At 33.2% G+C, this 27,717-nt stretch overlaps 2 protein-coding genes across 3 annotated transcripts in view; one reads left to right on the top strand and one right to left on the bottom strand.

The window, feature by feature from the left end:
- Window positions 1-5,537, top strand: part of trmt5 (tRNA methyltransferase 5) — a 5,977-nt gene extending 440 nt beyond the window's left edge. The window contains exons 2-5 of one of the 2 annotated variants that reach the window (XM_073919709.1): window positions 1,260-1,858; window positions 2,112-4,280; window positions 4,366-5,008; window positions 5,335-5,537. In XM_073919709.1, coding sequence (XP_073775810.1) covers window positions 4,242-4,280; window positions 4,366-5,008; window positions 5,335-5,390 — 738 coding nt within the window. In that variant the 5' untranslated portion in view covers window positions 1,260-1,858; window positions 2,112-4,241 and the 3' untranslated portion in view covers window positions 5,391-5,537. The remainder of the gene's footprint in view (window positions 1-1,259; window positions 1,859-2,111; window positions 4,281-4,365; window positions 5,009-5,334) is intronic. The other variant, NM_001145583.1, reaches the window with a different exon arrangement.
- The window catches only part of mnat1 (MNAT1 component of CDK activating kinase), a 33,646-nt gene continuing 11,463 nt past the window's right edge, over window positions 5,535-27,717 (bottom strand). The window contains 4 exon segments of the mRNA NM_001006100.1: window positions 5,535-5,831; window positions 17,481-17,602; window positions 26,370-26,501; window positions 27,168-27,308. Of these exon segments, the coding sequence (NP_001006100.1) occupies window positions 5,717-5,831; window positions 17,481-17,602; window positions 26,370-26,501; window positions 27,168-27,308 (510 nt within the window). The 3' untranslated portion in view covers window positions 5,535-5,716.

The following is a 27,717-nucleotide window of genomic DNA, read 5'->3' as shown; positions in this document are numbered from 1 at the left end:
ACTCAACAAGTAGTGTACACTAGCAAATCAATTAGCATTAGAAAAGAAAATCTTGCTGAATTTTTTTAGCATGTGAGAGCACTGCATTGTGTTTCCCAATACTATTAAAAATGCAATGTTTTTATTATAAAATAAGCATTTAATTCTCTTACTAATAACTGATTACTGAGTGATTTAGGCAGTGCTCAACAATAAGGACTGCCCAATGGCCCAGGGCCAGCGTGCAAGATAGTAGACATGATCATTACTGGCCCGATCAGGCGACTTTGTCAATTGCATGCAAAAACAGTCTTCGAAAAGTCTTCTGTAAAGTTGTAAACACCATATTGCTTTTCGGTTCCTCTTATGTGATTGGATGTTGTGAGCATGTTATTTTTTTTTGGTAACCTGATAACAACAAGTGCAGCAAAGAGGCGGCAACTTCAAATTATGAGGCTAAAAGAAAATGTGTTTTTTAACATCTTGGAAGCAGACATTTATATTGGTACAACACAACAACAAAAAATTAAGTGATGTTTTCCACTGTTTGCCGTCAGTTTGGCAAGTGAGCCACCATTTTTAAAATAATTTAGAACTGCAATAAAGAACATGCACATTTTCCATACTGCTTTTTGTTTGCATAACACTTAGAATTTTGCTCATTTCACATTTATTAAAATTTTTTAAATATTTAAATTCTGGATTTGCAGATGCTATTTTTGACACACTATTTAAAATATATGGCTAAGAAATAGCTATGAACTTCTTTTTTTCAGGCCAGTAGAAAAAATCTTTAACGCTGGATTTAGGGCAACTAATTATATACATTTTATGCAAGCTATGTGCTACACTTTTGTTAAAATAAAATAATTTATTTTTAGCATCATAAATGGCAAGATGGCTGTTTGTGCATCCAAGTAAAACTTTACTAATTCTTTTATATTCTCACTATATATCATTCGGTCCATGGACTGTTGTATGGGGGTTTCATGGTGTTTGGCTATTTGAACACAAAGGCTGTAGCATGTAAACAGACTGATGGTTTTCAGTGGTTCACTGACTGGGAGTGACAGATGCATAGATAAAGTAACTACGAGTTTAGCGATTGATTTAACGCACACAGCCTGGTGGACTTTGGCTAAATGTACAGGTAGCAATGCATCCACAGCTGCTTAAAATCTGCAGGACATCTAAGGCAATTTTAAAAATTCTGAACTTTTTTCCTCAATAAATTCTAGGTACACAGGCCATAACTCCATCTCTCTCTTTTTCACCAACAGATCTGCCAGACTTTTCATCCTCCTGCAGAGACATCACAGTTGTACATTTACATCTCAGAATTTAAACCATTTTATGAGGTCTCAGAAAGTCATGACTGACCAATCACAGACCGATCTGGGCCTCTTCAAGCCCCCTTCCACTGTACGGGGCATGACAGAACTGGACCGCTCTGCTTTCAATCAGACAGTGAGCGTTCCCGCCATACGGTTACCAACCAACATTCTCAACAAAGCAGTGAAAAGTTTGAAGAAAGTGGCATTACAGAGGCCAGGACTCAAGCGTGTTGTGGAGGAACACAGTGAAGATGGAAATGCAGACTGTGGTAATATTGAACATCGGCTGCTGTTATTGGACCCAAACAGCATTACATCTTCAGACTCGTTTGGCAGTGATGAGGCAGAAGCTCTGAAAGCTTATAGCGTGCCTCAGGAGATCCAGAGCTATGAACTGAAACTCACCTATGAGAACTTTAAAAGCGAAGAGATTTTGCGAGCTGTTCTTCCTGAAGGACAGGGTGTGACATCAGGATTTAGCAGAGTGGGCCACATTGCCCATATGAACCTGAGAGAACATCAGCTACCCTACAGAAAACTGATCGGTGAGACAATATATAAACCAACAAATCACCTCATTAAGAAAACAAATCTGTCATTTAGTAAAGTTTCACAAACTAGTTTCGAAAGGAGCACATGAGATGATTGATCATGGCTGGTCTGCCATCTGTTATCATTAGGAACTCAATCAGATTATTCCAAACCTACTATAAACAGCCTGTTTAGAATAACTCCCTTATCTTCATTTTCCGAAGAATCACCCCATCCACCCCATCTTACCTCTTTACTCCTTTCCAGGAGGAGCTCTCGAGAACTACCTGATCTTGTACCTCCTTGCATGCTTTTCGACCAGGCGGGAACCCTGGGCTCATCCGTGCTCTGGGTTCTCTCCCAGGACAGCATGCCAAACCTGCTAATATTATCAAGCAATATCTAAGTGTGAACTCTTGAAAGGAAAAAAGGAAGTTGTGGCATGTTGCCAAATATGGTGACCCCTACTCAGAAGTGTTAAATGCAGAGCAAAAATTCTGAGTGCACATGCACACACACTGTGAATACACACCAGAAGCAGTGGGCAGCTAGTTTGGTGCCTTGCTCATAGGAGTCACCCCAGCAGTGGTATTGTGGGTGGTGAGCATGCTGTTTGATCACTCCCACCACCAACAGTCCCTGCTGGTGCCACGACTAGAACCTGTAACCTTTGAATCACAAGTCCAACTTTCAAAACTATATGCATTTTGTTTATTGTGGAGCAAAAAAACATATTTTGCTAAATGAAAGCTCAGCAGGGCCATTATTAATTGTTTTTAGCTCAAATGCTGTACAAATATATATTTAGTCAAATACAGATTTGGAATGGTGTTGGTTTACAATTATTTATATACTATATCTTTTAACAGTTAATTATTTTTTTTAATTGAATTTTGTTATTTAAAAATAAAAACATGAAATTTCTGGCCAAAGTAAAAATTTGGTGAGGTTTTGTTTATCCATCATCAACAGAAATCAGCCCAAACTAAAAAACCTGATCTACCATAAAACAGTTAACATAGAAAAATTACTATTGATAACCCAACCCAAGCGTCCACACAGCTGACTCATAAACTTTAACAGTTAAATGCGTGTTACTGTATGTGCATTAAATAGATGATGAACAGTCAAACTCTTAAGAAGCTCTAAATAAAGCTTCAATGTTATTTTTCAACTTTTCATTTTGGCCTAAACCAGGGGTCCAAACTCGGTCCTGGAGAGTTTATCTCCAACTTGCTTCAACACACCTGCCAGGAAGTTTCTTTTATATCTAGTAAGAGCTTGATTACCTGGTTCAGGTGTGTTTGATTAGGGTTGGAGCTAAACTCTCCAGGACACCAGCCCTCCAGGACTGAGTTTGGACATCTCTGGCCTAAAATATTTAGTGGTAAATGTTCTAGTGCACAGGTGTCAAACTAGGTTCCTGGAGGGCCACAGCTCTGCACAGTTTAGTTCCAACCCTAATTACACACACCTGATCAAACCAATTGAGTCCTTCAGGCTTGTTTGAAACCTACAGATGATGCTGCAGTCACATTTGAGTTTGAGCTTGCGGAAAAGCGGCGGGATTAGAAATAAAATAAAAAAATTGAAAAAGTGAGCGATTGGTCCAAGTTTTAAATTTCTGTCCTGAGAAGTCATGTTTTGATCCTCGGTTTGTCTCACGCAATCATGTAATGCGATTTCGCAGGTTAGAGTCCACCAAGCTTGAACGTTCTAACGCAGCTAAATCCGAAACTTGAAAAAAAATCTGATGCATTTGCGTGCGTGTGAATGGAAGTCTAAGGGGAGAAAAGTGCAGTGTGACCGCAGCTTTAATGTGTTGAATAGGCATGGGCCAGTATATAATTTTGATGGTATGATAAAATTGGATAAAAATATCACAGTTTACAGTATGGTGGTTACTGCTCTAATATTTTTTTTTTAAATGTCTGGGTAAAAAAAAACTTTTTTCCCCTTTAAACACAATATATTTTATTTTGAGAAACATTTAAGATATTTTGGAGCAATAAACATGTCAGGCTGAATATTTCAAATGAATCATTGACTTCTGCGGTCTTCATTAGTTTCAAAAACACAGATTTCATTACAATTTATTACAACATCTTTGATACTGTTGTCCTAACCTTGACTTTTCCAAACCAAAGTATACCTTGAAAAGGGTTATCGTCCCATGTCTAGTGTTGAAACTAAACTATGCAGGGCTGCGGTCCTCCAGGAACTCTAGGAGTTTGACACCCCTGTTTTAATGTATTTTAATTCCAGTCCTTCATCTTTCAGTTTGTTTTTGCTTGATTCGATTTTGTTCCAGGTCAAGTGATCATAGATAAAAACCCTGGCATCACCTGTGTGGTCAACAAAACCAACACCATTGACTCCACATACAGGAACTTCCAAATGGAGGTTTTGGCTGGAGAGAGTAACATGGTGGCAAAGGTTAGTTCACGTCACACATGGAATTAACCTAAATATTAATTAATAAATACACATCCGTGTATAATTAAAGTTTTTCCTCTTTCAGGTACGTGAAAATGGGGTATTATACGAGTTTGATTTCTCTCGTGTGTACTGGAACCCTCGACTGAGCACCGAACACGAGCGTATAGTTTCCCTCCTTCATCGAGGTGATACTGTAGTGGATGTTTTCGCGGGAGTCGGTCCGTTTGCCATCCCAGCAGCTCGTCGAGGCTGTGCGGTCCTCGCTAACGACTTAAACCCAGAGTCCTTTCGTTGGCTCCAGCACAATGCAAAGCTCAACAAGGTTGACCAAAAAATAACAACATCTAACTTGGATGGACGGGACTTTATCCGGGGGCCGGTCAGGGAGCGACTGCCTGCTCTAATGAAGGGATCACAAAAGATACATGTGGTGATGAACCTTCCTGCTTTGGCTCTTGAGTTCCTTGATGCTTTCAAGGGTTTACTGGACCCAGAACCAGACCAGAGTCTCTCTAACCTGCCTCAGGTGCACTGTTATGGGTTCTCCAAAGAGAATGATCCTCAGCGGGACGTAGTGGAGCGAGCAGAGGCCAGTTTAAAGACTAATCTGCAAGGACAGTGCTCCGTGCATCTGGTGAGGAACGTGGCACCTAATAAGGAGATGATGTGTGTGAGTTTTACTCTGCCGAGGGGAGTCCTGTACAAAACACACACCCAAGACAGAGGTAAGACACGCTGGTAGAAGATTAAAAGCATGAAGTAAATACAAATACACGGATAAAGTAATAATAAATACTTTTCAGTTCTGTTGGTATCCCAAACTTCAGCTTTTCTTCTTAATTGTGAGGGAAGAAAATATCTAAATTAAAAATTGCAAGTAAAAAAAAACACAATTACCTTTATCATCCTGTGGCAAAAAAAAGCTAAACTAATTTCTTACTATGCCAAATGCAATAATATAAGTGACTACTGTAATTTATAATTGATTTTATTAATTTGCTGAAAAATATTGCTGTAATTCCTGCTGTATTATGTGTTTCTTTCTCCACAGACACTTCAGAAGAGCCATGTCCTAAAAAACAGAAGTGTGAAGATTCAACGAACTGAATAAATTCAGTGTTTGGTTTACTTGCATGTTAATATGGTAAACCTGGAGTGTTTAGTTTTTTTGTTCTTTTAAATTTTTAAAATAAATTATCATTCCTGTTGCATTTCTCTGAGATGGTCATGCAACTAACTCTGACACGAAGAAAATCTTCTTGTGTTTATTTACCAACACCGCATAAAAAAAACAACTTATCAACAAAAATATCTGTACACCTATTATAGCTCACACCCTCTTAACAGAAAAACTGGGATGTTTCTTTCTCAAACTTCCAACTTCTCCCATTGTAAGTCTTTTGAAAGTCAGAACTTTCCATCCTTTTCCAATTTTACAAGGAGAAGAGGCCACTGAAAGCGTCCTGGATGGCCCGATGACAGGCCAGTCCTGATGTATAACCGCCAGCCTGATCCTGCAGAGACGCGGCGCGAACGTGATTCAGAAACCTGCACACACAGAGAAGACCAACAGCTGTAAAACTGAATGCTTTTATACGTTAATCCTCTAGAGGGAGCAGCTCTGTTGCTTTACCCACATGAGTCCATGAATTTCACAGACATGTAGAGGCAAACAAACAAATGTTATATTTTAATATAGAAATAAAATCATACAACAAAAAAAGATGACTGTCATTATAAAAATATATGTCCATACTATTCAATTTTTTTATATTTAATTTTAAAATACATCTTTTGTGCTCACATTTAAATTAATTAAAATGCAATTTCACTGGGTTGTCAAAGCTGAATTTTAACATGATCTTTCAGAAACCGTAGTCATAAAATATTATGAGAAATTATGTAGGCTTCATTATTACAACTAAAAGAAACTGTCCAGTTTTAATGTATTTTAAATTTAATATATCGTAAAATTAGCATCAAACAATTAATTGTAAAAAAATAAAAGTTCATATTTTCAATATATTATACTAATAATTATTATATTACTTATATTATTACATTAAAATAATAATTAATATTATTTGTATACTGTGCATATATTATATATGCATGACTATTGTTTAAAGTATTTGTATATAAATGTTTATAAATATGTTCATAAATATATTTCATTTGTATGTTTTTAGATTTTATGCAGATATTATCTTCGATACAATTAATCACGATTAGTCATTTGACAGCACTAAAAAATTATACAAAATACAGTGATCAAATTTCTGAAATTCTGAAGCACATTATAAAAAATGTATCCTATATTTTTTAAAATCGTTCTAAAAAATTTTTTCCAAATCTATGATTTCTAGAACATTGTGTCTTTACAAGGTCACAATCATTCCAGTTTTTCAAAATGACAGAGATGACAGAATAATGCAGAGTATGCCAGACAATGAGCCCTATAACACAGCAAAACATGTAACACAGTTTTACCTTGAAGCTGAAAACATTAAAATCATGAAATGGCCAGTTTAGAGTCCTAATCTAAACCTGAATGAAAAAAATATCTGGCAAATACAATTATGATGACAATTATGGCTAAAGCATGGTATAGCCACAACTAAATGTCATTCAAATTCTGAATAAAGATTACGTTATTTCTGTCAAAACAAATCAAATGTACCTGTAAATAATATTTTTTGTAACTAAACTAAAAGTATAAATGCAATTGATATAGATAAATAAATTATGTATATATTCATCAGAAACTACTTTTTCCAAATATCATTCCCCAAATTAACAACTACTGGTTACCCTCAAACCATCACAACAAGTGTTAGAGACCTAATGATTGTGGAAGGAACTGTGAGATCCCACACTATCCCAGCATCCAACAAGCTCTCAGGCAGCTGGAGTCCACAGCGGCCATTCATTACGAGAGGACTGAAAATTACATGTAAGCTGATACTACAGTGAGAGGAAGGAAAAGATGGAGAGGGTCAGGTAACATCAGAAACACTTAGGCTCCTCTCAGCTTCACACACACTTTCTAAACAAACAGAGATTACTGCTGCGCTGGAGCATGAGCTAATGCGCACTGAATGCTGCCTTCAGCTCTTCATCATTAGACCATAAACCGCATGCATACTTCCACATGCATACTTCCAGATTCTTTAGCTTTTAGTTCTGCCTCAAGTACAATAATATAAATCTGGTACTGTAATCAAAATAACACAAATCTGAAGAGCAGCAATATCATAAAAATAGAGCTATATAATTTGCATACAATACAAAAAACAACTGCATTAAATTTAGGATTAAAAATTAACATATGTAAAACAAAATAAAATGTCAGTAAAAGCAGGTGACCTTCAGGAAATGCACATTAGACCAAACTGTTGCTGCGTCTCAATTCACATACTATCCATCCTAAATAGTATTCGAAAATAAATATGTATGTTCCAAACAATAGTATGTTGAAAAGAGTATGCCAAAGGTTCCCGGATGGTTAATCATTTCTGGTAAAAATTCGAAGTGTAAAAGCGTCCATATTCTAACCGCTACTATTGCTCACAATGCATTGCAAGTTGGACGTGAATTTGATTAGAACAACTCAGGTAAAAAGTGTAAACAAACTACAAACATGGCGGACACACAAGACTTGAATGACTGTTAATCAATATCTAGCCAACTGGAATATATTTAAACTGTGTTTTCCGTGTTGTATTTCATCAACAATGCACAACAACAATGTAGACTAAACTTATATCAAGATATGTTTGGACATTACCTTCAGAATGCATAATTACTCAATGACCTGAGGAAAATTCTCTGCATGAAAGATTTGTGAATGGGAGATTAACCTGCTGCTGCTTCTCCAGGAAAGTAGTTCATTAAATATAAAAGAAATGTGGATGATGTGCGGATAATTGACAGGACATAACTAAGCAACATGTCCCAAAGCAAGCATTCTATTCAGTTACACACTCAAAAGTATATACTTTTCCTTTACAAAAAGGTACATACTTTTAGGTTGTTGTGTAATTATGTGAATTGGGAAGCAGCTTACATATTATTAGAGCTGATTTATTTCCCATAAACTCTACATAAGGCTTGCAGGACTAATTATATATATATATATATATATATATATATATATATATATATATATATATATATATATATATATATATATATATATATATATATATATACATAATTAGTCTATATATGACATATATGTCTATATGTATGTCTATTAGGGATGGGTCGATAGATGATGTCATTGTCCATCGTTGACGTCATCGCGATCCTCCGATACATCGCTGTATCTGCTCTAACACTGAGATGATAGTAATGATGATGATAATGTGTGTGTGTTCACCATCAGTGCGATTAGTTTCTCATTTAGCCTTTAATACTGAAGTGTGAGTGTGTGTTGGAGAGAGTTTGACTTTCCAAACACTCTGAAGCAGCTGTTGGACAATCTGTCATTTTAACAGGGTCAGTGTCACACACACATTCCTCAAGCAGATCTGATTGCCTGCACTGCCATGCTACACACAAACACAAACACGTATACATGGTTTACAAGGACGTAGGTATAATGTATTTTATACTGTAAAAAATACTTAATATATTGCCCTAGCCCTACCTTTAAACACAACTCTCATATAAAACCTCTGGCAAATTCCGAATGTTAAAAGTCCCCGTTAAGTGTGATTTTTAAAACATTTTGAGTTACACAAGGCATATGATGTCCTCGAAAAACAACTTTGTCATACCAGAGTTATACCCATGTCAATCTACAAATTTGTGTCCCCGTAAACCAAATGAACAAGTATACACATCAAATCACAATACCATAGCGCAAAAATCCTCCTTAGAGGAGTTTGCAGAGCAAGCTCATCTAAACAAGACCAACAATGTCCAAATCCGACATCCACCATAACATGATGCATCATTAAAGGTGACATATTATGCAAATAAGACATGACAAGTATTAAGTAATATAAAATGTGGATCCGGACATCCCAGTAACTTTCTCTGGGAAAAAGAAATCATTTATGAAGATGAGTTTAATGCTGTTTCTGAAGCACGAGTCAATACCACCGCTTCATACTTTATGACTTTGCCCATTTATGACTTTGCCACATGCTAATGCGGAAAAAGTTATTGTTGTATCTAACTGTACCCATGGAGACCAGGGGTCTGCTTTTCGTATGTGGATTACAATTAGCTGGATTTAGATATTGACGATTTGACATGATCCTGGATCGTTTCGTTCTTCAAAACTCATCCGATAGTTGTAGTCATAGCAACAGTTCTGGTAGCTCAAACCTGCTCCTCAGCAGGCTTATTTCATATGAACAGGATTAGATCGGGTCTTTTCATGCAAATACAACACTGAATGTATGTATCAAATGCTAATATGATTGTTATACACTTAGGAAAATAGTAAAATAGTAAAAAAAAAAAAAAGAKATATATATATATATATATATATATATATATATATATATATATATATATATATATATATATATGCAAACTTATGCAATCTGCACTCTGAAATAAAATTGTCACAAGGTGATTCTCCCCAAGGTTTTCACAGAGAACAGATATAAATATGGACTTTTTAGATACATACGCATACTATGTTAAGGTACCAAGCAGCTTTAGTATTGTTTGTGTATAACAGTGGTCACCAAACTTGTTTCTGGAGGGCCGGTTACCTGCAGATTTTAGCTCCAGCCCTAATCAAACACACCTGAACAATCAAGGTCTTATTAGGTATACTTGAAACACCCAGGCAGGTGTGTTAAGGCAAGTTGGAGCTAAACCCTGCAGGGACACCGGCCCTTCAGGACCGAGATTGGTGACCCTTGGTGTATAATATTAGACATGCACAATATTCGACTGTTTTTTTAAAGGAATAATAATTTATGAAGTCATGCACGTGTTTTGACGGCTAATATGCCAGTGATTTGATGATTCGCAAAAGTTGCAGACTCCTTTACAGATATCAAATTGCTGTTTTGATGCAAAAATTATTGTATTCCTTATGCAGATTAAGACACTTGAATAGGCCTAGGCTACTATAATAAAGAAAATCCTTTTTAAATTGCTAAATACTCTTGACACATGAAAGTGTAAGCAGCCCACAACAAAGGTGGAAAGTTCTTGCGTATCATATTTAACAAATCGTTTACTATGAATTTTATGTAATTTTGCTCACATGGACAATTGAATATTAATCAGATGATGTCATCACACTGCTGTGCCGTCAGCCAATCGTTGCATTGCTGATCATGATTTCGAAGATCAATAGATCTGTACCACACAACACACACAGCGATTTCAGATCAGTTCATCCAGACATTTTAATCTGATTCACAAACTTGTTTGAAGAACCAAATTAGCCAGAGATCAGTTAACAACATTTAAAAGATCCCGGATCTGCCAAATCATCTTAGATCGTTTAAGCGAGGTATGAAGAACAGACCCCAGAGGTGTCTTTAGATTAATTCTGAAGATTTTCACCATCAGCATAATTCATAAACGCACTGTAAAATTGTGAATACACTGTAAAAAAAGCGATTTGTTTATATTTTCTGCAAACATTAGAGAACTGTAATAGTACAATGTTTATTTACACATCAGAACAGAGCATTAACATGTAGGTCAATAAGTTTAATCAACTTTACTACAGCTACACTAAAAATATCTGTAGATTAACAATTTTTTGTGATTCTTGTTTGTATTTTTCCCTGTTTATATATGATTTTGAATTGCATCGGGACCTTGAACCTTGGAACGTTGAAAAGTTTGAAAAAGTGACTTTTATGAACATTTTTAAACAGTTAAAGTGATATATTGCCAGGGTTGGTCTTGTACAGGGCTCAGTATACATGAGTACACCCCCTACAAATCTCTCATTTATATTAATATTTCTATAGGATGCTTTACAATATTATATTTGTGCATATACAATAGTCAATATTTGAAGTGGACCAAATCTGGAGCTAATCCAACAAATAATTTACGATAATAGTCTAAAATTAGTAGCCCAAATCTACATGTTAGTAAAAAAATATTAAATAAGAATAAAAAAGGAGCAAAAATCAGGAGAAACTAATTTTTTTTTCGCAGGAATTTAAATGCATTAGCTTTATATTTTTAAACATGTATATTATATTACTGAGAAATAGATAAACATATTCATTTTCAAAATGGGGTGTACTTATTTATGCTGAGCACTGTATATTATGGTACAAAAACCTTGGAATAAAATGCCAGAACATTTTACACACTTATTTCTCAATAAATTATTTCTTATACATTATATTATTTCAAATAATAAAATGTCAATAAAAGCCACCTTGTTAAATTGTAGAGTTGAATTTTCAACATAAAAAGTCAACAGAGCAGAGAGGAAATATGTAAACTATTTACAGGTATTTTTTACATTGTACATAAATTTCGTCACTAAATCTTTAATAATGTCCTGATACAGTCTAGAATTTTTTTTGAATGCACACTGGGTTTGCCATCAAAGTTCAGCCGTCTCTAGCTAGCTCTTACACAGAGAAATGGGAGGTGGACTGGGCATTTGCAAGCCAAATTTACTATTGAAGCCAAGGCCAGAATCTTTGTTTTAAGCTAGTTTGCATAAGCAAATTTCAAATCAGGCTCCTCAAAATTTAGTTTCCAAAAAAAAAAAAAAAAGTAATTTCTTCAGTCACTGACCATTCTTATCTCACATTCTTACTGTACTAAATCATTCACACTAGGAAAAAGTCGTATTATTTATAAAAGGACAGTCCTGTTCTGGATATTTATATATAAAACTATAAATGTATTTCGCAGCACAATGAAACTTAATATAATAATTTATGTTCTTTGTATTTTTAGTAAGTTATCTGCGTTCTTGTTTTAACTGTCTGGTCATTAGACATGCTTATTTTAACAATATCACTTGTACTTTACTACCTAAACAAATAACAATCAAACAGATTTATGTTGAAAAACACAATAAAGCTACTGAGCATGTCCATACACGCTCCCTCTTCTGACTTGCTGATGGATTACTTCCTGTCTGGCACAAGATGACTTCCTGTATGGCAAGTGTGTTTCGAAAAAAAATGTAGTCTAAACATTGGTATGGTGATGAAAGTCGAGACCCTGGCAACTGCTCTGACCTGGAGGATATTATACCAATAAATGGTACTACTAACTTCTAATTTATAAATATTTAAAAAATTAACAATTAAATTAATAAAACATTGGAGCATTTCAATAATTCAATAATCACTATTATTTAATCAGTTACATTTAAAAAATATATAATATATATTAATAATATATATCATTATTATGCAGTGTGGTCCAAATATATTTCAAATAATGATGAAAAAAAAAAAAAAAATATATATATATATATATATATATATATATATATATATATATATATATATATATATATATATATATATATATATATATATATATATATAAATATATAAACTTTTATTGAAATATGGCACAATTGGGTGTTGGCATAATTGGGCATAGCTTTGCATGGACATAGGAATATTAAAAACTGTTTAAAATTATTTAAGACCTACAACACAATATTTCAATGAATCTAAGACTTTTAAAGCCCTAAAATTTGGTTTTTGAAATGCAAGATGTTTTAAGATTTTTAAGACCCTGCAGATACCTTGACATACAGTTGAAGTCAGAATGATTAGCCCCCCCTGAATTATTAGCCCCCTTGTTAATTATTTTTTTCTCCAATTTCTGTTTAATGTAGAGAAGATTTTTCAAACATATTTTAAAACATGATAGTTTTAATTACTCATCTCTAATAACTGATTATTTTATCTTTGCCATAATGACAATAAATAATATTTGACTAGATCTTTGTCAATACACTTCTATAAAGTGACATTTAAAGGCTTAACTAGGTTAATTAGGTTAACTAGGCAGGTTAGGGTAATTAGGCAAGTTATTGTAAAACGATGGTTTATTCTGTAGACTATCAAAACTAAATATTGCTAAAAGGGGCTAATAATTTTGACCTAAAACTGTTTTTATTCTAGCCAAAATAAAACAAATAAGACTTTCTCCAGAGGAAAAAATATTATCCGACATACTGTGAAAATGTCCTTGCTCTGTTAAACATCATTTAGGAAATATTAAAAAAAAGACAAAAACTTTAAAGGGGGGCAAATAATTCCAATATTATTAATTCTAATAATTATAATTTATATTCATTTCAAAATTTGTAACTTAAAGATAAAGCACAAAAACTGATTCACATTTTTATTAATAATAAATACATGTTGAAAATTAGATTAGCATATAAGGATTTGCATAAACACAGAAACATCAACTTTTAAAACAGAAAACGAGTTTAACAATCAAGGATGTAATGCAAATAAAATGTGTCATAATATATGTACTTTTATGTTCATTTTCTAAAGTTAACTCTATCAAAAGTGACGAATCCCAAACTTTTAAATGCTAAAAATGTAACTTGAATTATTTCAAAAAAATGAAAAAAGATTAAATAAACAAAGACTTGCACACAAGCTGTGTCCTGTCTAATAACTAATGTCTCTGAAACTAATTACCTTATCCAAACCTCTGCAGACACGTCTCCAAACGCGCCAGAGACATCACTCAACACTCGCTATGTGTGTGTGTGCTTCCTGAGAATGTCTGATGGAAAAATTACTGATCCATCAAGGCCAAAACCAAAACTGAAATGTACTTGCATTACGCAACATTGTACAAGTAAATGAAAAATGAAGCTATCTCACAGAAAAAAATGGAGAGAAAAAACTCTGTACTCTCTGTTCAAACAAAACACATGTATAACCGACTGCATTTAAAAGCATAGAGTGTGAAGAAGAAGAAAAAAACTTCAACTCAATCACCTCTTTTCAAGACACACACACACACACACACACACACACACACACACACACACACACACACACACACACAGCTGTCTTTAATAAAAAGCCCCACCCACCAGTATTTATACAGGTACAGAACAGGGACGGACACAGAGGACGGGGTTCGCCCCGGGGGGAAGGAGGAAGTGAATACATACATGACCCTCCAAAAACACAAACCAGTCCAACATAAATCTCCACTAACTCACTGTCAAAACACACCAAGACAAATAGCAAAAAACAATCCGTCTCTCTGTCAGCCTCACACATACACACACAAACACTCAGAGACTCGTCCGCTCTCCACTTCAAAAGACTGAAGCTGGTCAAATTCTTTGATGCAAAAAAAGAGAAACGAAAAAAATACCCTGAACTATGAAGAAAAAGAAACAAAGAGAGAATGATCCACCCTATCAGTTCTTTTCATAACCCTCACTCTTTTTCTTCTCCTGTCCTCTGCTTTTCAGCTCAAACCACATCACAAGATCCTCTGCTGAAGATCCTGATGTGTGTGTGTTGGTGGGGTCAATAAAAGTTAAGCTCTATCAACAGCATCTGTGATAGAAATACACTTACAATGGGAGTCACCGGGGCATTTTTGCTCTCTAGACTTCAATCATTTTGAGAATGGGCAATTGGTTCTCTGTTTTGACCCATCCCAATACACACAGATGAGTGAGAAATGAGAGCATAAACCCGGAGTGAGCAAACACCCAGAGCAGAGGGCAGCTATTGCTTCTAGTGCCCCTCAGCATGATATCATATGTGAGAGAGAGTGCAGTTCATGCCCGGGACTAGAACCTGTAACCTTTCAATGATAAGTTCAACTCCCTACCCATTAGAGACCCAACTTTGAGAGTCAAAAAAACATACACATATCCTGATGATACACTGAGGTCTGATGAAGCAAAATGACAGACAATATCTATCATGTATCAATTGAGCTGATCTAAACTTTTGAGTATGTATGATGTTTAAGTACATGCACTGTAAGTCAGAAATCTTATGCTCAAGATTGACAATGTTGGCGCCAATGGTGTAGTGGTTAGTGTGTCGACACATGCACTCCGGTACTCGCGGCGACCCGAGTTCGATTCCCACCTTGCGGTCCTATGCCGATCCTTCCCCCCTTTCTGCTCCCCATGCTTTTGGGTCAATAATCTCTACTGTCCTATACATTAAAAGGTGAAAACCCAAAAAAAATTATAATTTTTTTTTTGACAAACAATAAGCCAGGAACATCTTCAGTGCCTAACGGTGAGTAAATTAACAGCGAATTAAAGTTTTTTTTTTTTTCGTATTTTCACTATCCCTATAAGGTAGAGCTGCACAATTAAACCGAAAAAAGCTAAGCTGATGTCTACTTTAGTGAACAGAACATGCATAGGCTGTGAATAACAGGTAATAAAGTTGTAAATAACGTTCAGTTTGTTGCACATGGTGATGGTTTGGGTGCCACACAGAAAGTATGATTTGCATGTATATCTTTTTTTCTCTGTGATGGCAGCCATGACATGAGCCGCACTCGGCATTAAAAGTGAAACTGAAAGTGTGCACATCATTTAAATGATCATATCGCATTTTAGAGTTATGATTACAACAAGCATTTGATACGTTTTTCTTTCATATCGAACACAAAGTGTTGTGCTTGAGAATAAATGTTTACAGAGTCAGTATAACAACTCTAGCCTATATAATGCAAGAGGGAATCTGATGTTGACTAATGTTTCATTTAACCAGTGTAAAAATGGTCTAATAATGTTGTCAAAGACAAATGACAAGCATAATTCAATTTCAACTGTAAAAATTCTGATGTAATCACTTTACTGCATTAACAACCAGGACCAATTTAAAGTCCATTCCAGTCCACAATTACAAGTAAATGCAATATTTAGCATTTTGACCAACAGTAGACTACACATAAGTCTAATATTATTATTGTTGTTTTACCATATGTTTGAGAAATATTAATAATAATAGCCTACTCATTAACCTTTATTTTATATCTACAGAATCGTGAGAAAACCGTGAGCTTGTTTTTAAGCAAAAAAAAAAAAAAATCATGATTCTCATTTAAGCCAGAATCATGCAGACCTACTATAAGATATTTTATACCTTGTATTAAAAGGCACACAATAACTAAATCAAAACAAATAAAAACAGACAAAGCATATTTCATCCAAAACTAACAATTATTTTTGTGTGAACTACGATAATAATTTTGTAACTCATTAGTCATTAGTAGACTTTAACACTGACTGGATCTCTTTGCTGAAGCATGCAGATATTAAATTATTCTATGAGTAAATTTAATTAAATAACATTTGGAGAACAAATTACTGCCCTAATGAGAGGTTCTCACTAAAATAGCATCAAAGACCAAGCATGCTTAAGAGCAAGAATGTGACTTTCAGAGAAAGTAAAACTTTAGTGAAGCGTGAAGCTGCAAGCATAGCGAAAATGTCAGCAGACTTCCTGTTTACCCTGGGAAAGGTGCACCATGGGAGATGTGGTATATTAGTTTAAATAAGAGGTCGTTTATACTTGTCAAACCCACACAAACAATCACTTGCAGAAAGGAAAGAGATAAGTTACAAAAGGGAAACAACCTATGCATAAAAAGGTAACTCAATTTAAATGGAATTCAGCCTGTTCCTCATTGAGGTCTAATGAAACTAAATGATCAACTGGCATAATTACCAAGGACCACGATTTCATATAAGAGCTTTAATGAATTAAGCTTTTAATAAATCCACTCTGGATGGACTGAGGAGGAGTAATATTGTAATGTAATGTAATATAATACAGCTCAATAGAATACTTAATTCTGGTAAAAAAATTATGACATTCCACAGTATGTTAATCCCAGATAACAACTGATTAAACTAATAACACAAGCTCATCCGGGAAATTATCTTGACCATCAATGAAAATATTTATATCCTTATGACACTTCTTCATATATATCCTTCTGCTCTTCTTCATTGTTAAGAGCCATGATTAAACTGTATTAATAATAATAATAATAATAATAATAATAATAATAATAAAAAGGTTCATGTAGGCTGCATCCAGGCGTTTGTTAAGAACAAATATTTCTTTAGAAAACTTTCCATTTATTTAAATAGTTAGTGCATTAGTATAGCTCAGAGTTACTCTGCGATAACAACCGGCTGGATATACATTATCCCTTACATATAACACAATACATTTAGGAAGTGCAAGTGATTCTTACCCTTTTCGGCCTAGCTGATCCAATTCTGGAACAGGCGGCCCATATGTGTCAATGTACAGAGGCTGATAAACATATAAAACTTCCTCCACGCGGGACACAGAAGCCAAAGATACGGTCTGACCCTAAAGAAAAGAAAAGGAAAGAAACATTTTTTCAGTTTTTTTTTTTTTTTTTTTTTTTGCAGTATGAAAAATGTGCAAATAAAAAAAATGTAGCAAATGTAAAAAAAAATGTTAGCATGACTTTTTTTTATTGGTTAAGAGCTCTGACCGCACCTTTGACACTTCTTTTAGTTTAGGGTGTTTGGAGAATCATTTGAAAGTAAATAAGTACATTTAGATGTTCAGAGCACTAGAACGTTGCAATCAGCGTGCTTCATTTTTTAATTGGCATCATACAGCACCATTGGAGGTGAGTATTTAACACACTCACTGGGTATATTTGGAACGGTTAATGCATATGACCTCATTTAAACAGCACCAACAGACATTCTGTCTGAGATGGAGTCACACACATGAATGAATTAGTGCCAACAAACACACACACATCCCTCTGTGGATACAGATCCAAGCAGGGGATCTAAAGATGTATGACAACATCACTCACCGCCAACACACACACACACACACACACACACACACACAAGGGACAGTGGAGTTGCTGGAGACAGACAGAAACCACAGCATGGAAGGAGTGTGAGTGTGTGTGTGTGTGTGTGTGTGTGGAGAGGGAATTTCCAAGGGAGAGCAGTTCTTTACTTTGGCCTCAAAGTACTACACACATTTAAACAGCAACAAAACAGAAAAGTAAAATAATGGCAGACAAAACAGGGAGAACATCAGCAATACAAGTTAACAAAAGGTAAAACTGAGCAGTAGAGAGGAAACTTTATGATCTGTTAATTGACTGTGCTATAAAAAATTATGGGGCATAAGCAGCATCAATTCTTACAGCACTTAACATAGGTGAGTGAATAAGTTTGAGGCCAATTATTTATTAAGTTAATACTTTTATTCAGCAGGGAATTCTTAAAATTCAAATAATAAAGATATTTTACACACTTTTTAATACTTAGAAAAATAAGTAGTGTATGTGTGGGGGTGTGTGTATAAATCAAGTATAAAATAAAACATAAAATAAATAAATAAATAAAATTAAAATTAATAAAATAAAAATAAAATAATAAAATAAAAATAATAAGATAAAATAAAAGATAAAATAAAACAATGAAATAAAATAAAATAAAATTTAATTTAATTAAATTTAAATGTAATTTAAATTAAAATAATATAATCAAAATAAAGTTAAAATTAAATTAAATCTTATAATAAAAATTCCATGTTATTAAATAATTAAAATAAAACAAAAACAAAACAAAATTTAGTTAAATAAAAAAGTATTCAAGTAAATTTAAAAATGGGAAGAAATGCAGTGATTTTCATGATTTAATCAGCAAATACTGATAATAACAAAAAATGGTATAAGAACATCAAGCACTAAAACCTTAGAAACACACACACACACACACACACACACACACACACACACACACACACACACACACACACACACACTTAGGTTCATAAAAAGTTGATACAGGACTTATATAATGTAAAATTAACACTTAAACTTACTACACACAAAGGCTTACGATCCATTATGATTTCAAAATAAGAAACATAAATTCTCCTGTCTTCTCTTGTCACACAAACACAACTCGTCTAGAGCTTTCCATGTCAACACATACACCCCATCCCAACATAGATTACCCTGTCAACAGCCTGATAACAGTGGAAAACTCTTCAGAAGTCCAATCACACAACAGTAAGCCACAACCGCATCTTTACCAGCTCAAAAACAACCATCTGCACTCAACATTAATGTGAGGTGTTGAATATCTATGTGTGTGTGTGTAAAGAAATGCTGCTGATTCTGTGCATGTTGAGTGACTAAAGATACATATTCACTCCCCAGTGCCCTTAAAACAGAGCTGGCAGCTCGATCCATCTTCATTACAGTGCGGGGGTGGAGGGAAGGAAATCCCTGAGCTCAAACACCCCTCTGGTTTGTCTATGCAGTCAGTCTGAGCAGTTACACACTGTTTAACGGGGCCTTGTGTTCAAATCAATCACATATCTGGTGTGTTTCGACATTCAGTGCCGTCCAGTGCTTTAACCTCACCCCTGGCCGGCCAGTGAATCGGCCCATATGTTTGACATTAGCACATAGTAAACATCTTTTTATGAGGTGGACTTGAATTTGTACATTTTGAAAAATAAACCGTCTCCCCTGGATCTGCGTTTTGGACTTCTGTCTCGCGCAGAACATTTTGACTGGCACAGGACAAACTCAATGAATGCAATGGCTCATTTGTTTGTTCATTCTGCGGGTGTGATAATTTTCCTTACCATTTCAACAAATACCAGAATTATTCTGAGGTGTGTTTGTCTTGCTTCTTGCCAATGTTCACTTACAAGTATCAACCAGAAATTCTGTAATTAACTGTTCCTTCTCAAAGTTGGTTTCGGGAAAAATACCAAAAGAAGGCTCTGGTTAAAAATGGACTCGTAATCTTAAAGGGAACATATACACTACTGTAGAATTTCATTTAAATCAAAGCCTTTTTAAAGCAAATTTTCAGGCTTTAATTTAATAGTTGTTTGCTACTGTACCTTTAAGAGTTTATGTAAACTACTCATATGATTATTCCTCATACTCTATTCTCCTCGTCTCAGCATAGACCAGGTTTTGGTCAACTTTGGAACTTGCATACTTAAACATTAAAGCTGTATGACTGAAAACATTTACATTTTGGGGTAAGTAAATATATATAGATACAACTCTATAATAATAATAATAATAATAATAATAATAATAATAATAATAATAATACATGTGGTATACCAAGATATTCAATCAATCAAATCTCTGAACATAAAAAAGTAAAAGTAAGTAAAAGTAAAACTAGAAATATTTTAAATCAAATAAATACATTAAAACAAACTATATTGCATTCTAAAACTGCAGTATTATTTTAAATTATGTACAGACTTTTTTTTTATTTAGCAAATTTCATGAAACTTGCTACTGATCTCCATCTGAGATCTTAATTTCTGTTTGGCTACTACATTTTAATCAAACATGTATAGTAAAAAAACATTTATATTTTAAAAGTATAGATAGATTTGTATGATTTCAATTATTATACTGACTTTTTTTTTTAGCAAATTTTTTATTCATCCATTTATTTTATTTTCGGCTTAGTCCCCGTATTAATTAGGGGTCACCACAGCGGAATAAACCGCCAACTTATCCAGCACATGTTTTTCATAGCAGATGCCCTTCCAGCCACAACCCAACACTGGGAAACACCCATACACTCTCATTCACACTCATTCTCTATGGACAATTTAGTTTATTAAATTCACCTATAAAACTAGAAACAAGAAAACTTTAGCAAGTGTTTATTTAATTAAATTATGTCTCACATTGTCTATTTGTAATTAAGAAAATACATTAAACTAAATGTATAGTATTATAAAACTACGGTATTTTTGTAATGCAAAGTAACAGCAAAAAATGTAAGTTTATGTAATTACTTAATCTGTTTTTTTTTGTTGTTATTATTTAGCACATTTTTATTTCATTAAATTATTTTAACTTGATATTGATTCTCCATCTCAGACCTTAATTACTATTAACTACTACATTTTTAATCAAACATATATCGTCACCTTACAATTATTAGGTTCTATCTGACATTTTTGTCAAAATTGAGTTATTCACATATTCTTACATTATGGGATGTTATGGGATGTTGTTTACACTTTAAGACTTTTTATTTAATAAACAATGTTACACACATACTGTTTGCTATGGAATGCAAAAACTTTTTGAAGCTCAATATCTCAAAATCATTCAGAACGTAGATAGAACCCTATAATTCCAAGGTGACGATATATTAAAAATAACTATTATATCATAAAACTGGTTTATTTAGCAAATTTTTATTTCATTAGATTATTGTCATTTAATATTGATTCTCTGTCTCAGATCGTCTATTTAAAAAAAGATACATTAAAATAAATGTATAGTATTATACATCTAAAGCATTTTGTAATGTAAAGTAACAGCAAAAAATTTTAAGTTAATGTAATGACTTCATCTGATTTTTTTTTTTACCATAATATTTTTATTTTTCGTTTTCAGTTTGTACACATTGAAATACAACATTTTACAAACATTTTACAACAATAATAACCTTGTTGCATTTACAAATTATACAAAATATAAGGATATATATATTTATAATAAAAACTAAAAGCAAACAACAAACGAGCAAACAACAATAATAACAACAACAAAAATAATAACAAAAAAAATAAAATAATAATAATAAAAAAATAAAAATAAAACTGCTCCTCTTTTTTTTCAATTATGGTAATCTATTCAAACATGACAATTATAATCATACTAAGTACTAGGCAAAGCAAATATGTATTAAGTAATGTATCAATGCAGAACTATAAAGCTGGAACTGCATTATCCATCAAATATTATTCATCAACTTCTTCCTCTGACTTCATCTGATTTTATTAATTGAGCACATTTTTATTTAATTATTTTTATATAAATTTTTTAAACAGTTAAAAACTATCCTGCAATCTTCTTTGAAAGTTTCTTGAATGAAAAATGCTGATTTAAAAAGGTTTTTTTAAAATTGACATCTATTGGAAAAACTTTTCAAACAAGGATAAACCTTTTTACAAAACTAAATTCTACAAAACTCCAAAAACAAAAAAAAACAAAAAAAGGTTTAAATGAGCAGACTGTGAGAGAACGATGAAAGGTTTGTGTTTCACGTGGGGATGAGGCAGGAGAGAGCGTCGGGACTCTGACTATGCAAGTCTTCAGGACGATCCAAGGTCAACAAATATAAACTGTCTATCAGCACCTCTGCTGACCTTCACACACACACACACACACATTCACCTCAGATCAGCACATTTGAAAATGATCACACACTCACACCGCTCTGCTTAGGCCACAGGAGAGAAAAATGCCATAAAACACATACATTAATACTAACACTACTGTATCTGCTTATTAGGTTGTCATGTATGAAATACTGTTTCCAGTTCCAAGCCTCTACCCACTTGAAAAGAGAAATCTTAAAATCTGTTTATGATTTATAATTAGTCATATCACACATTTAAAAAAGTGAATGATTATAAAATCATTAATCATCAATCACAATAATCTCTTTTGTATCACAGACACCAATATTAAAAAAATATTTAGTTATAAAGTTATAGCTTAACTTTTAATAGTTACAAAAAAGCTTAAAAAGTTAATAGTTGAATAAATTATAAATTAATAGTAATTAACTAATAATAAATTAATAGTAAATTATAGCTGTATGACTCTGAGATTAATATAAAATTAAATTTAAATTAAAAAATATAAAATAAAATATAAAATAAAGTAAAATATAATATATAATATAACACAATATAATTGTAAAATATAAAATAATGCAAAATATATTACAATAAAATATAGTTACATCATATTTTGATTTAATATAAAATATAGCAAAAATATTTTAATATAAAATAAAAGTAAAATATAAAAATATAATATAAAGTAGAATAGAATAAAATACTAAAATATAATATTAAAAAGTCAAATAAAGAAAAGTATATTAATATAATATAATATAATATAATATAATATAATATAATATAATATAATATAATATAATATAATATAATATAATATAATATAATATATGACCATCATGATCAATATAAACATTATAAACTTCATGATTTTTCAACAGTTTTACAGCATATATTCTTTCCACGTGTTGCTAGATTTTGTCATCTGACAGAGCGTTCAGACCCAGAAACGGTGATGCGTGACGTCAGACATAAGCAGATTCACATTACAGAACTCGCACTGACAAAGTGTCCTGAATTTACCGTGTAACACTAGTGAAAACACATCCAGGTTCAGCGGGGATAAAGTGAGCTTTGTGGACCCTCCAGCTGGCATTAACTAAGCTCAAGTAACAAGTGTGAGAGCCAATGCCCTCTCCATGCCCTGTAACACACACTATTTTCATCTCAAAGTCTCTACTGGCTCACTCCACATGTATGCCGAGCATGAAAAAGTCAGACGAACACACACGTCGCCTCAAAAAAACATCTGCGTGTTAAATATAACCGTACAAGCGTGCCTTCTGCCTTTAGTGTAAAGCTATCTAAAGCTGACAAACACTTTTCATGCTGGTACTATCCTGACAGTGCCAACACACACACATATACAAACACACACCAATCATCTCTCCATGCCAACCACAAGACACATTTGTGAAAACATACACAATTGTTCATGCAGTTTCTGTTTTTCCACTCAACAGCAGTTTTTAAGATGTTACTCCCCCCCCTCATCGTTTGCATACACATTCATGACATGTTGCTTCAGGTTTGTGTCCTTTACAGTGACCGCTGAAGGGATTTTTTTTGCAAAGAACAAACCTGTTTTACCTGCTTTGCAACACAGATGCAACACAGAATGATATAAACACACATACACACACTCCCAACGTCATTCTCGAACACTGGCTAATACAAACATGCTGGTATTTGTGTGTATGTGAAAGCTTTAGCACATGGTGTGCTGATTATTACATAAGAAACAGGGCATGTGCCGCTATATTGATGTCTGCGGTTAGAAAACCAATTACTACTGATCATTAATATCTAAACGGCATATTATTTGTATTATTTGTATAAAAAGAAAGTAAAATAAAGAGTAAAAAGTACAGTGGGGGAAAAGGTACTGATTATAACATAAGAAACAGGGCATGTGCCACTATATTGATGTCTGCGGTTAGAAAACCAATTACTACTGATGAATAATATCTAAACTGCATATTATTTGTATTATTTGTATAAAAAGAAAGTAAAATAAAGAGTAAAAAGTACAGTTAGAGAAAAGGTATTCAACATGTTATGTTTTTTTCCTGGGAATAATTTTTCTAAAAAAGCTGTTGATATGGAATTAAACAAGATTTTAGTAAAAACCAAAACAATACAAACATAAAAGTAAAACAAAACAAAAACAAAATCTGACAAATGAGTCCAGTGTAATAACAATGGAATGAAAAGACGAAAGTGCTAAACTACTGAAATGTATTTAATACTTTGCATACTGTAAAAGGCTTTTTTGGTGATGGCAGCTTAAAGACGATTCTCAAAAAGAGAATGAAGTCACATGAATTGCTCAGTTTTTCCACAGACTTCAACAGAGTGTAAACATCTTGATGGTTCTGTGGGTCTTATCGATCAAATCTGATCTTTATTCTTTATTTTCTAGTGGATTCAAGTCAGGTGATTGGCTGGGCCATTCTACAGCTTGATTTTCTTTCTCTGAAACCATTTGAGAGTTTCCTTGGCTGTGTTTAGGAACATTATCTACGTTTCAATTCAAAGATGTGAATTAAATTTATGCATAAAACAGCAATGTTACATTAAAGACTTGCAAATAAACACGTTTCCATCCAATTGGACAAAGAGAACAAAATCATCACTTCCTGATTAACTGGCGCCAAATATCAACAGTAAAAACGGAATTTGCTGCGGTAGGAGAAGCTGTGTGAATCTTCTCATTATTTAATAAATGATTTGCGCCTCAGAAGACAAATACCAACATACAGTGAATGCATGGAGGCATTTGAAGGCGTTAGACAGAGTACAGACGCTCTTAATTCTAAAGGCAATTACTACTATAATAACATCAATACTGAAACAGTTAAGGAATTTTAGAATGACTAAAACAACATTTCAGTTGTTTTGTAATGTTTTATAATGTGCTCAGCCTGCTGGTTTGTCCATTCACACACATTTTTATCATCACATGATTTCTTATAACAAAATCACATGACCTTTTTTAATGTGCCTACTGGAATTTGTTTTTGTTAAAAGTGTTTCCATCTTACTTTATGTGTATCTTTTCTTATAAAATAAAAAGTTTTTCCTTCTCAGTTATGTGCATATGTTTTTATGCGCATTTTAAAAATGTATGCACATCATGGCATTTCTGTCAACCACTTTATTATGTACATATGCATAAAAAAGGTGGATGCAAACATAGTTATTGTCTTGCTAAATTGCCCATCCTGATTTCATTTTCATCTTCTTGCTAATGTAGATGTTGGACTGAAGCAGATAATATTCATTTACAATGTGGAAGGACACAGGGTGGCTAAATAACTACTGAGCTGCAGTCTGGGCCTTTACTGCCTTTCTACACTTTCCTTTCTTCATGTGTTCAATCCTTTTTCCCTGAGTCATTTCATTTTATTACGCATAGCTTAATTTCTAAACTAATTTGATTATTTTTTATTTTTTTGCATATATGGACTTCTTTGGTAATCAACATCTGGTAATAATTTAAGTCAACAGCACCTTTAGAAATATGTTTTCTGGGAAAATGGTGAAGTGTTGAATACTTATATCCCCCACTGCAAATGTAAAATGTCCAATTTAATTAAAAAAAATGTATGTAATAACAATATATTTTATTGTTATAATATTTCTTACAATTCGATATATATTAATAATAATTTAAATCAAATTTTTTCAGATTTATTTAAATATTTTGTTATTAAACATACATTATATATATATATATATATATATATATATATATATATATATATATATATATATATATATATATATATATATATATATATAATACTAAAGATTTATTTAAATATTTAGAAATTAATAATTAATTCGATACAAAAATGTCAATTTAAAATCTATAAATAACTGATGATAATATGATAATATAATTAATACATAAATGTTTCCTCACCATCATTATTCCAGTCGAGAAGATGTTTGTGGGTTTGACGTTTTGTTTCTGTTTTTCTATCTGGGTCTCTAGATGGGCTGCTCTGTCTTTATGTTGGGCCAATAGCACTGCCGCAGGTAACTTGGAATTCTCCTGCAAATAAAAACAGAACATTAAGGGCATGTTTTCTTTTATATGTTATTTTGACACTTTAATTGATAGCAGAGATGAAAAAGTGAATGGAAAAAAATCAGGACTCAAGGATCAAGGATCAGGAGCAAGTCAGACTTGACTAGCATGCATAAGCATATAGCCAGCCACTATACCCCAAAAACAAAAGATGATATTTTTTAAAAAAGAGTGTGTGACATACATAAAATATTAATGTGACCTACATAAACCTAAATAATGATCAAAGAGCACTGCATAGTATATACATGGACCACCAGTTGTTTTAAACCAGTTTACCTTCACTTTTTTTCAAACCTTTATGAGTTGCTTTCTTTTATTAAACACAAACAAAGATTTTTTAAAGAAAGCTGAAAACCTGTAACCATTGACTTCCATAGCCTTTGTTTTCCCTACTATGGAAGTCAATGTTTACATGTATTCAATGTATACAGGTATTACAGGTACAGCATTCTTTAAACAACCTTTTTTGTGTTCAACATAAGAAAAAAATTTAATAACTTAATATTCACTGTTGGGTGAACTATCGATTTAAAGCTACAGTCTAAAATCAAATGAATGTGCTACTGTAGAAAGAGCATGAGATATTAAGCCATGTACCAAATGAAGAAGAGTGTATATACTGTATACCAGTTCATCCAGCAGGGCCTGTTTGTTTTTCCTCTTAGCCTGCAGTTGCCTCTGTTCCTCCTGTAGGGTCTCCAGTCTCCTCAGCTCTGAATCCTGCTGCTCCTGCAACAACAGCTCCTCCAACTCCTCTTGCTCGCGCGTCTGAAAGAGAGGTACAATTTGATCAAATAAAATAGAAAATAAAATTTGATTTACTAAATCCTACGTGGATTAAAGAAGTGCCATCCTACATGTTTTTGGAAAAAATGCATTTCATTTGAAAAACCGTCAAGATTTATTTGTCAAATACTGGGGCGGCTTTATATCTTACTTGGGTATAACAGGACAGAATGCTTAGATATCACCTATGGCACTAAGGGTTGGAGGTTTAGGGCATGCATGGGGTAGTATATTTGGTGATGATAGATCTGCTGCACTTTGTTCTATATTGTATTTAACTTGTAAAAATCCAATTAACAAAAAAAAAAAAAAAAAAGAATATTAAAAAATATAAAATAAAAGTTTAAGGATACAAAACAGTCAAATGTGTCTGAAGCACATGGGCAACTCA

The sequence above is a fragment of the Danio rerio genome, chromosome 13 (genome assembly GCF_049306965.1).
Source record: "Danio rerio strain Tuebingen ecotype United States chromosome 13, GRCz12tu, whole genome shotgun sequence".
Taxonomy (NCBI): Eukaryota; Metazoa; Chordata; class Actinopteri; order Cypriniformes; family Danionidae; genus Danio; species Danio rerio.
Note: the sequence above shows the minus strand (reverse complement) of the source record. Positions and strands in the feature narration are given on the sequence as shown.